The 10,399-nt window shown below is 48.2% G+C and overlaps 2 protein-coding genes across 5 annotated transcripts in view; one reads left to right on the forward strand and one right to left on the reverse strand.

Annotated features, from left to right (window-relative positions):
• Nucleotides 1-4,177, forward strand: part of POM121C (POM121 transmembrane nucleoporin C) — a 29,579-nt gene extending 25,402 nt beyond the window's left edge. The window contains 2 exon segments of the mRNA XM_028526255.2: nucleotides 1,469-1,591; nucleotides 1,968-4,177. Coding sequence (XP_028382056.2) covers nucleotides 1,469-1,591; nucleotides 1,968-2,065 — 221 coding nt within the window. The 3' untranslated portion in view covers nucleotides 2,066-4,177.
• On the reverse strand, nucleotides 4,171-10,131 carry NSUN5 (NOP2/Sun RNA methyltransferase 5). 4 transcript variants are annotated; one of them, XM_036020803.1, is made up of 11 exons: nucleotides 9,978-10,131; nucleotides 9,769-9,891; nucleotides 9,095-9,269; nucleotides 8,878-8,986; nucleotides 5,926-6,064; nucleotides 5,718-5,833; nucleotides 5,229-5,407; nucleotides 4,821-5,031; nucleotides 4,607-4,747; nucleotides 4,423-4,535; nucleotides 4,171-4,312 (listed from the first exon to the last, which is right to left on the reverse strand). In XM_036020803.1, exons 1-10 carry the CDS (start codon nucleotides 10,068-10,070, stop codon nucleotides 4,427-4,429), a joined length of 1,395 nt encoding a protein of 464 aa, XP_035876696.1. In that variant the 5' UTR covers nucleotides 10,071-10,131; the 3' UTR covers nucleotides 4,171-4,312; nucleotides 4,423-4,426. The 4 variants fall into 4 exon arrangements, 3 of the variants coding, with proteins under 3 accessions (XP_035876696.1, XP_035876699.1, XP_035876697.1); XM_036020804.1 differs by lacking the exon at nucleotides 4,171-4,312 and adding an exon at nucleotides 4,376-4,386 and having other exon boundaries at nucleotides 4,424-4,535; XR_004902032.1 differs by having other exon boundaries at nucleotides 4,171-4,313; nucleotides 4,424-4,747.
• Nucleotides 10,132-10,399: the final 268 nt, after the last annotated feature.

The raw sequence follows: 10,399 nt of genomic DNA on the forward strand, positions 1-10,399 counted from the left end.
AGGAAATAAATTTAAGCCAAGACTTTGTGACAAAAAAGGGGTTGTGATCACCGGTGGGCAGGTATGTGTGTGAGAGCTTTGTAGGCACAGGAGATAGCTAACACCAAGGCCCGTTGGCAGAGAGAAGCTGGTGGGAACAGAGAAAAGCAAGGTGTGGCTAGAAGTTTAAAAATGTAAATGGTATAAAAAGAGGCTGAGAGGCAGGCAAAGTTGAAGATCATTCATCGCCAAGATTAAATGTTTGTTTGAATTTTAAGTACTAAGGGAAATCACTGTAGAACTTCAAGCAGAAGATTGAAATGATCTTACATTTTTGTGTAAAAGATGAATTAGAAGGAGTTTTGATCCTGATAGCTTCTATTTTCTTCATTAAATATGAGAGCTCTTTGGGAGCAGATTAGGGTGAAATATGTACAAAGGAGGGCCTCTTAAAATAGTTATTTTGGAGCGCAGAAGAGGAACTAATGAGGAAATGTAATAGAACTGCCAGGCAGTTTTGAGGGCTGGAAAATTGTGGTTATGAACTTCAAAGTGAGACCAGTTAGCACTGTTGTTTTTCTCCAGCAACATTTGTTGAGATGTAGACCTCAAATAAGTGGATAGCTGGTAGAACCCAACCTATTTAAACTCAAGTATAGCAGGAGGGGCAGTGGGTGTCGAGGTCTTGTCGAAATTAAGGAAGTGCAGAACTACTAAAAACAGCCGGGAGATAGAATGCAGTAGTTGCAGTTAAGGTCTGGGGGCGAGAGTAGGTCCTAGTGGTGACAAGGTGTGACGATAGAAGTGTGTGGTGGAGGCTGCTGGGTCAAGGAGTAGATTGGGGTGACAGGGCCTCAGAGGGCAAGAGTGGTACCTCTACCACAGAAGGCTGGGCAAGTGCACACAAGAGAGCATGTGGCCTCCCCTGAGGGCCTGCGGAGAAAGCATCACTGGTGTTGAACATCAGGATTCAGTGAGGGCAGTTTGTTGATGACTGAGTTCCAGTGGGGCCCCATGCGTGGGTTAGGAGACCTAGAGGGTGGATCGGAGTGGTGGTGAATTTGGTGGAAAACTTAGGTTTCTAGAGAGGAGGGAACAGATAAACAGAAGAGGCATATTGTGACTAATAGTGGTAGATTAATCAAACTAGAAAATGGATGGGAGTCTACTGAGTGTCTCCTCTGCTATGCTTCAGTGAGGGCAGAGGCTCTACTAATTAGTGTCCAGAAGGTAACACTGAGGGACTTTGTCTGCTGCGGTATAGTGGTTGGGAGGCCAGGAGACAGGCCCCACCTGGAGTACCGGGTGTTAAAGACTTAATTATCCTGTGCAGTTCCTTTTGGTGGATGAACCAGAACAGTGGTTCAGGGCTGAGGTGTCCTGTGGGGAGTGCCCCTTCGGAGAGCAGATCTCCCTGCAGCGTGCATTAACTCTGGTGCCCTGTGCTCACTGGCCTAGTCTCTACATTTCTCTGCTCTCTTCATCCTAGGCACCTCCACGCCCACCTTTGGTCAGAACACCCCTGCCCCTGGAGTGGGCACATCAGGCAGCAGCCTCTCCTTTGGGGCATCCTCAACACCCACCCAAGGCTTCGTTGGAGTTGGACCTTTTGGTAAGCTTGGCAAGTTTCTTTGTTGCCAGAGTGACCTGCTTACTCCTCTCTGAAGAGGGGCTGGGCTGGCAGGTTCCTGGTTCTCTGGGGCCTTCTGGGGAAGATCAGGCTCATCGGCACCAGAAAAATGAGGCCAGAATGTCCCTGATCACTGGAAAGCCAGGTAAAAATGCCTTTCTGGGACTCTCACAGATTATCTGTGGTTCTGGAGTTTTGACTTTTCAATAGGCCCCTCCCCGCAAAGCAATTGACACAGCTTGGGAAGCCCTATTCAAGCACCCAGAGTTCTGTTGGCCTAACTTCCAGAGATTAGGGCACCCAGAGAACTGTTCTCAGGTAGCAGCTGTTCTGATCGGATTTTGTTGAATCTTTCCAGGATCGGCGACCCCTTCATTTTCCATTGGTGCAGGATCCAAGACCCCAGGGGCTCGACAGCGACTGCAGGCCCGAAGGCAGCACACCCGCAAGAAATAGACTTTGTCCCCTGCCTCCATTCCCCCCACCCCTTGCCCAAATCTGGACCTTGGCACCTTGCTAGGGAAGAGCCTCTAACCCATAGTTCCATAAAGCAAACCTACCCCAGACCTCTGGCTTCAGCTACAAGAGGTAGTAGCAGCCCTGGGGGCCATTTCCCTCTCTCAGAGGAAGCAGAAGCCTCAGGCCTCTTGCGGGAGGGGGTGGCAGGGCAGAAGCCTGATACCTTTACTTGAACAATTCCACTGTTGAGGCTGGAGAGAACTGAAGAAACATCTGTACATACTGTTCACTTAACTTCCCTGACTTGTTTAGTGTATAAGCTTAGTCAGGTGGCCTCCCTTCCACCTTTTCCCCAGAGAGCCATCTTTGCTGGAGGGTACCAGGTAGAGCCCTGCCCACCTGCCTCTCTGGTATGCATTTGATGGGATTGGGGGAAATGGATTATCCCTAAAGCTTTACCTTGCTTGGCTTAGCTATAAAAAGTGGTTCTCTGATCCCTTTAGGGGATTGTTTCCCCATTTCTTGCTGCTTTGTCCTTCTGACTGGTTCCTTGCAGGATCTCTTGCTTTTTAAATGATCTTGAATCAAGCTTTGCCTTGAAGACTCCAGTGGATGCTGCTCCTGCTGTTTCACTTCCTCCTGCCAAGTCTGAGTCAGTGTTTCGTCCCCAGCCCTGCCAGTTTGGCCCCTAAAAGCTTGGTGGCTCAAGACTGTTAGCCTGGCAGATCCACGGGTGATCCCTCACTCCAGGGAGGGAATCTCCTGGAGCAGGCAGGATGCCCGCCGCTGCTTTCAGCTGCCTCCTCGCTCACCACCCCCGCTGGCCTCATTGGGCACGTCGGCCTCTCCGGGATTGTATGTTTAAAGCCTTGTCCTGTGTTATTGTCTGATGCTCATGTCTATTGCTCTTTGAATCGAGTTTGGAGGAAGAATTGAATTGTATGAGTGGCGGCATGTTGGTAGTGCCGGACTTAACTGTTTCAAGTTTCTGGGACTTAGCTAATTGAATGTGGAAAGTAGCACCACTTTATGGCTACAAGTGCCAACTCCTGGATTTTCAAATGGTGTTTTGACTTTACGGGCTGGCAGCCCAGGAGGATAGGGCCAAGGGGAAGCAAAGACCTCTTCCCTCTACTGTTTCTCTCTCCTATCTACCTGATCTCACAGGAGGTTAGTTCACCCCTCGTGTATGTTAGGAAAACCTAAATTAATGAACCACACTCTAAATTCTTAGCCCCCCAACAGGGCCCCCAACCCTTCTGTTCTTCCTCTGTTTCAAAACCACATACCCCAGGCCTAAGAGCCTCGCTGCCGTGCCCATCCTCTTTGGGAGAAGTATGAATGTGTGTGTCTAAATTAAAAGAAAAATATTTAAACATTTTTTAACAAAATAAAAATTTATTTTTGTATTTAAGCTAAATTGCCTTTTAAATTCCTTCAAGCTTGGTTCATTGAGGTGGTTAAGTGTACATGCTGTTGACTAGGAATTAGCTGTATAGTTAAGTTATGCCTGTGTGAAGAAGCGGCTCCAGTGCCATCCCAGGCAGCTTTCCTGAGGGACTCGAGCTCTTTCTGGACACATTATGTAAAATGTAATTCTTATTTTATAAATAATGTGACTTAGATGTACCCAGTCCCCCTCCCCCTTCTGTGACTGAGTTTTGAATGTTCTGTGGCAGGGGACTGACCGTTCCTCCCACCCCAAGAAGAGCTCTGTCACTACTTAACTGTCTGTGGAGCTGAGGAGGGAGCCTGAACCTCAAGTCCCAAACACCTATTAGAATTGGAAGGGTGGGGTGGGGCACGGGCCTAGAAATCAAGCTTCTACCTACACCTTACGTAAGGTAGATCCTCTTAGTTTTAGTGCTCTAAGCTAGTTTACCTCAGTTCCACAGGCAGGGCAGTTGGTCCGGGAAGCCCCTGAAGAGGGCGCCCTGGTACAGCCTGAGTGTGAGTGTGTGAGTGTGTATGTGTACACATACGTGCACTGGGACTTTCCATTACAGATACAGACTTAATTCCTGTGAGTCTAGTTGGAATTTTTAGTATGAATGTGAGGTTTTCCCCCTTGCTTATGTCATTAAGAATAAAATACTGTGATCTATCGTAGACCATGTCCTGCCTTTTTATTTTTGTGGGTTGCACTTCTCTCACCAGCAAGAATGTGACCCAGGGAAGGGACTCAAAGGATGAGGAAATCCACTCTATCGTTCCAGCTGGAGAAACAGGGCTATCAGTGTCCATCCTGTAGCAACAAAAACCAAAACCTTTCAAAAACAAAACTGCTGCCTGGGGCTGAGAGGGGAACCAGTGTCTTCCTTTCCTCCCACCCGAGAGGCCAAAAGCTTTGAGCACCTGCTAAGGGAGCACGCTGGGGGCAGCTGCCGCTTTTCGCCGCCTCTTCTTTCTCTTTGTAACAGAGCTGGATCTAAGTTCTGGTGCCAACACTTCAGCCTGTGAGACGGAGCTACAAGAAAAGTACAAGTGAGATATGTCCCAATCTTCCAGCATCTTCCCAGCAGGCTCCTTCCTGCTCACCTTGACACCTCTACCCGTTCAAGTACAGCGATGAAGAAGCCACCAGTGAGCGTGGTCTCGGGGGAGGCCCGGAGGCAGTGTTCAGCCCCTGGAAAAGTGTTAAGGCCTCGGTGGGGCCAGGAAGGTAGGACAGGAGTGAGCCTGCGGAGAAGAAACAGACTTCTAGGTAAAAAAGAGTAGCCCCCACCCCAAGACCCTGGTGAAAACCTACTACCTGAAGGTTCCTGAGCTCTGCTGCAGGGCATCCCGTACCACATCTTCATTCTCCTCTTGACAAACAGAACACGTGGAGTAGACCAAGCGCTGCAGGGAGGGGAAAGTGAGTGCGTGGCACAAAGCTCGCTGCTGAAATGCTGCCAGGGCGCGTAAGCGTTCCTTACTGGGTGTGCCTGTCCCAGGCTCCTCCAGCTGTCTGGTCAACATACCTAGGGAAAAGAGTGCTTTAATTACAAACTGCTTTATTTTAGACTGAAATCCCCACTTTATAAATGAGAACATTTGCCTACGATCACAAGATGATTTGAGTCAGAACTAAACCCGAGACCCAAATGAACTACCCCTTCCACTCTAAGGCCACTCTGAATCTATAGCTGCCCTAGACCACTGTTTCTCCCCATCTCACCAGAGCCGCTACAAGAAGGATCCAGCAAAATGTACTGGACCTGACGATAACGCTGGTCTGAGGGTGAGACTGCCAGGAAGTCCTCCTCGGCTAGCTGGCAGCAAGAGACTCCAGCCCGGGCCAGCAGAGTAGCCATAGACGCCAACCGCTTGGCATCCAGGTCAAAGGCAAAGATCTTCCTAGGGACAGAGTTGAGATTAACTGACTTCATGCAGCATATAACAGACCACAGGTCTGACGTACAAACGTGTATGTGAAATGACATGCAGGAAACAGCCTTCAAGGACTAAGGAATTCACATCTCACACCTGCAACCCACTGGGAAGCTTAGCTTGGGGTTATATGGATCTGTCCCAGGTCCAGAAGGAAATATTTATTAAATAAGTCTTCCTTTCGGCCTTGAGACCTATCAGAAAAACAAGCTCCTTACTTTTCACCAGCTACAGGATCAGACCCCACACCCTTCCTCTATCCAACTGTGACACTCACCCTTGGTTCTTCAGAAGAGCAGCCAAGTGACTGGTCTTATTGCCTGGAGCAGCACACGCATCAATGACGTGGGAGCCCGGGGGCGGAGCCAGCAGCATGGCTGGGAGACAGCTAGCCTGGCAGGGCAGAGCACAGTGGCTGGGTGAACAGAGTCTCCCTGAGCTGGTCACTCCCACACATCCTTCCCTTTTCCACCCACCTTCCCTACCTTGTCTTGTAAGATGAGGTGACCGGCTTGGTACAGTGGATGGTCATGCAGGTCTGTTTGGGCAGGGAACACAAGCAGCTCAGGCAACAAGGGATCCAGAAGAAAACGCTTCCCTTTGAGGGCCCTTAGATCCTCCAGGCTGCCAGGGAATAAGAACCACTCATTCAACAGTTTCTGAATTCTTTCATGCCAGGCACTAGCCTGGGCATTTTACATGTTACCTTACATGTTAACTAACCATTCATGCAACAAATGTTTAAGATTGCTATGAAGAAATAAACAGGGTGATAAGACAGTCTGTGTTCTCGGACCAGACTCTGGGTTCAGGATCCCACCTCAGCCATTCACCAGCGGTGGGAGCATGAGCCAGTTCCTTTATCTAAGCCTGTCAGCATTTCTGGAAAATGGTAGCTGTGAGAGTTAAATGAATTAATACATGCAAAACACTTGCAAAAATATATGACACAAATCAGGCACTGAATAAATGTTAGCCAACACTGCTAAAACAACCTCAAGGAGAGGTTTGGGGGTGACTGGCCAGTGAAGGGAGCAGTCCAGGAGAGATGAGCTGACTCCTAACGGATTATTTAGTAACTTGAGGAGCTGGGACGAAAACTATATTCCCTAAACCAGGGGTGTCAAACTCATTTTCACCTCACCAGGGGCCACATCAGCCTCATGGCTGCCTTCAAAAGGCCAAATGTAATTTCAACTCCTCAACAGTTAAGGAGTAGTTACACCTATACAGTCCTAACATTATTTCAGCCCTTTGAAGGCAACCGTGAGGCTGATGTGGCCCCCGGTGAAAATGAGTTTGACACCCCTGCCCTAAACTCTAAAGGAGCACTGTCCACTCCACCTGACCTACATAGAAACAGGCCTAGAGAATAGTGTCAGTTCAGAAAGGTATCAAGTAGCAGAGCTGAAATTCAAACTCATACACAGCTGTTCTCTACCACCCTGGTCTCTAAGCAACATGCTAGAGGCCAAAAGGGAAACACCTAAAACAGATCAGGGGGAAAGGGAGGAGGCAGAGGTGGCTTCCCAGAGCTGTCAAAGGACAGAACAGGAGGAAGGAGTGCATCCAGGGAAGAGGTGGGGAAGTATCAGGGCAGAGAGCAGCAACTGATGGGGGAACAAGAGGTGCACAGAGCGCCATGGCAGATGGGCCTGGAGAGGGAGCAGGGAGCATAGCACACTGGAGAGCCAAGAGAGGGTTTTCAGCAGGGTAGTAATGCATCAGCTATGGTTTCAGATCTTTCTGTAGCCAATCAGATTAGGAGATCCTGCCGCCAATCCTGGTACGAAATGATGAGTGCCTAAACCTAGATAATGTCCAGGAGGACAAAAAGAAAGGAACAGATTTGAGAAAGATGCTGAAGGCAGAGTAGTGAATGACTGGATGGAGAGGAGGAAAGCATCTAGGATTACTCAGTTTCTGATTTGATCAAATGGGCACATAATTATATCCGTTAGGTTAAAACAGGGATCTAAATAGACATTTCCCCAAGAAGACATAACAATGGCCAACAGGTACATGAATATAAAAACATCACTAATCATCAGGGAAATGCAAATCAAAACCACAATGAGATATCACCTCACGCCTGTTAGAATGGGCATTATCAAAAAGACAAGAAATAACAAGTATTGGCAAGGATGTGGAGAAAAGGGAACTCTTGTGCACCATGGGTAGGAATGTAAATTCCATATGGGAAACTAAGTGTGGAGGTCTTAAAAATTTAAAAAAAAACTAGCATACGACCCAGCAATTCCATTCTGGGTATTTACCTAAAGGAAATGAAAACACTAATTCAGAAAGATATGTGCACCTCCATGTTCACTGCAGCATTATTTACAATGGCCAAGACAGGGAAACAACCTGTGTCCACCAATGGATGAGTAAATAAAGAAACTGTATCTCTCTCTCTCTCTCTCTCTCTCACACACACACACACACACACAGGAATATTATTTAGTCGTAAAAAAATAATGGTATCTTGCCATTTTGACAAGATGGATGGGCCTGAAGGGCAAAGTCAGATAGAGAAAGACAAGTATCATATGACCTCATTTGTATGTGGAATCTTAAAACCAAACTCAAAAAAATCAGAGCTCATAGATACAAAGAACACATCTGGGGTGAGGGGAGCGGTGGGGCAAAATCGGTGCAGAGTCAAAAGGTACAAATTTCCAATCATTAAATAAGTCATGAGGGTGCAATGCAGTGTGGTGACTATAGTTAATAATGCTCCATTACATATTCAAAAGTGGCTAAGAGAAGAAATCTTAAAAGTTCTCATCAGAAGCAAAAAAATTTTTATCTATGTATGGTGGTGGATGTTAACTAAACTTATTGTAGTGCTCATTTTGTAATATGTACAATCATTTTGTAATATATACATTTCATTATACCCCTGAAACTAACATAATGTTGTATGTCACATATACCTCAATTTAAAAAAGGAATGCGGCAATATAATCCAATAACAAGTTTTGGCATATTTTTTAAAGAATTACATTTAAAATCTTGAATTTTGAATAAACGTGACTGACAACAAAAAACGCTGTCAGGTTCAGAGGACAGTTGAACTCAGTCTGACACACGCACCGAATGCGACGTCTGCACGGCACTGCTCTGAACCTGAGGGTATGTGTCCAAGACAGAAGTCCAGACTGGGAGACAAGAATCATCAGGTAAGAATTAGGAGATAGAGACAGAGAAGAAATTGAGGGATAGATACATTAGAAGAATGTCCATGGGATGCCTACAACAATCAATGTTTAAAGGATGGAGGAAGGCAGGCCTTGGAAGGGGATGGAAAGACCTCTGTAAAACAGGAAGAAGACCCAAGTAGTCACAACCACGCCTCCTCTCTCTTCGCATCCATTTCCCCAGCTCCCCCAAGAACTCCCCTAGATTAGGACACCTGGGCAGGGCTCTAAGCTCACCTGGAAGCCCGACCCTGGTAGGAGAAACCTTGTCTCTTGAAATAATCAATTGCATCATCACAGCAGGTCTTGAGAGTGTTCACTCGCACAAATCGAGGCACCTGGGAGGCTAGGAAGCAATCAGTCGTGAGTGGGCAGAAACATGGCCCTCTCCCTTGAGGGTCTGGTGGCTATCCTCCACCCCACCCTCACTCTTACACCCCACAACTCAGCTCACCTGGGCCAGGCCCACAGCCCACTTCCAACAAATCCTCATTCCGGCTCACACCTCGATGAACCTTCAGTCTGGCCAACTCAGCTTTCAGCCTTGCCTGGTGCCGGTCCAGCAGAGGCTTCCACCTGCCTCCTCGCCCACTAAAGCCTCTTCCCAGCAACAACTCATACACTAGCACCTGGAGATGGAGGGACCAAAAGAGGTAAAAATAAGCATTAATGCCTTCAAATTCCATAGTGTTGCAACTGCAAGAGCCAAACAGGCCACCTGTCCAGACAATAGCAGGTAAAAGTGCGGTACCTTGTCCAAGTGCACACAAAATTAACGGCAGATACAGGCTTTGAACCTGATGTCTCACTTCCCCAGTCCTGAACCCTTTCCTCCAGCGGAGTTCAAGATCTGAACCCTCCTCCTCATCAGCATCCCCCTTTGTTTTACATAAAGGGTCCCTGCCACTGCTAGTTGGAACTTCTGTTCTTATTTAATCTTTCTCAAAAAGCTAGAAATTAAAGCATTTCATCCCACCTCATTTCATAACTCAGAAAGGGGCTGCGCATCCTCATTTCAGAGGAGCGACTTACTGAAGTTACACTGTACCGGCGTAGACGGTACATTGCTGGGACCAGATTAGCTGGGACTCACTGCCGGGCCCGGTCCAACCTCACCCCAACAGTCACCTTGGCCAGATGCGGCCGCAGCTTCTTCTCAGCGCGGAGGAGGCCGGCGCTGGCGATCACGGTGTCAAGCACGGAGGAGTAGCGCTGCGTCTCGCACACCAGCGCGTACAGCTGCTTCACGTTCTGCGAGTGGCCAAAGGGACTCGAGCTGAGGCGGGGGCCCGGCCCAGGTTAGCCCCACACCCAGCCCCAACCCCAAACCCCGCTACCTGGAAACTGCTACCGTACACCAGCCCCTTGATGGAGCCCTGGTGGCTCTCAACGCCTGCCAGCACTGCCGCAGCCGCCGCGTACAGCGCCATTCGTCGCTCCAGCACGCCTTTACGTCTCGGTAGCGACGCGCGCCGTTTAGCGCAGGCGCGGCCCACACTTCCGGGGTCAAAAGGCAAGGAGGTGCGAAATACGGAAGCGCCAACGCCCATCCGAGTAGCCCTAGGGAAGTGTTAGTTCGCTTTAATGTCGGGGGGAGGCGGTGGCCGAAGCTGGGAACGCAATTCTCCACTTCTTAGTAGGTCTTCAATTTTTCTTTCAGTTTTTGCACATCTGAGAGGCAAATAATGGGATTTGACTGTTGTTTTAATTTAATAGGTTATCGAGGTTGAATACCTTCACTTGTATATTGGTCATTTGT

This window comes from Phyllostomus discolor, chromosome 3 (genome assembly GCF_004126475.2).
Source record: "Phyllostomus discolor isolate MPI-MPIP mPhyDis1 chromosome 3, mPhyDis1.pri.v3, whole genome shotgun sequence".
NCBI classification, from domain to species: domain Eukaryota; kingdom Metazoa; phylum Chordata; class Mammalia; order Chiroptera; family Phyllostomidae; genus Phyllostomus; species Phyllostomus discolor.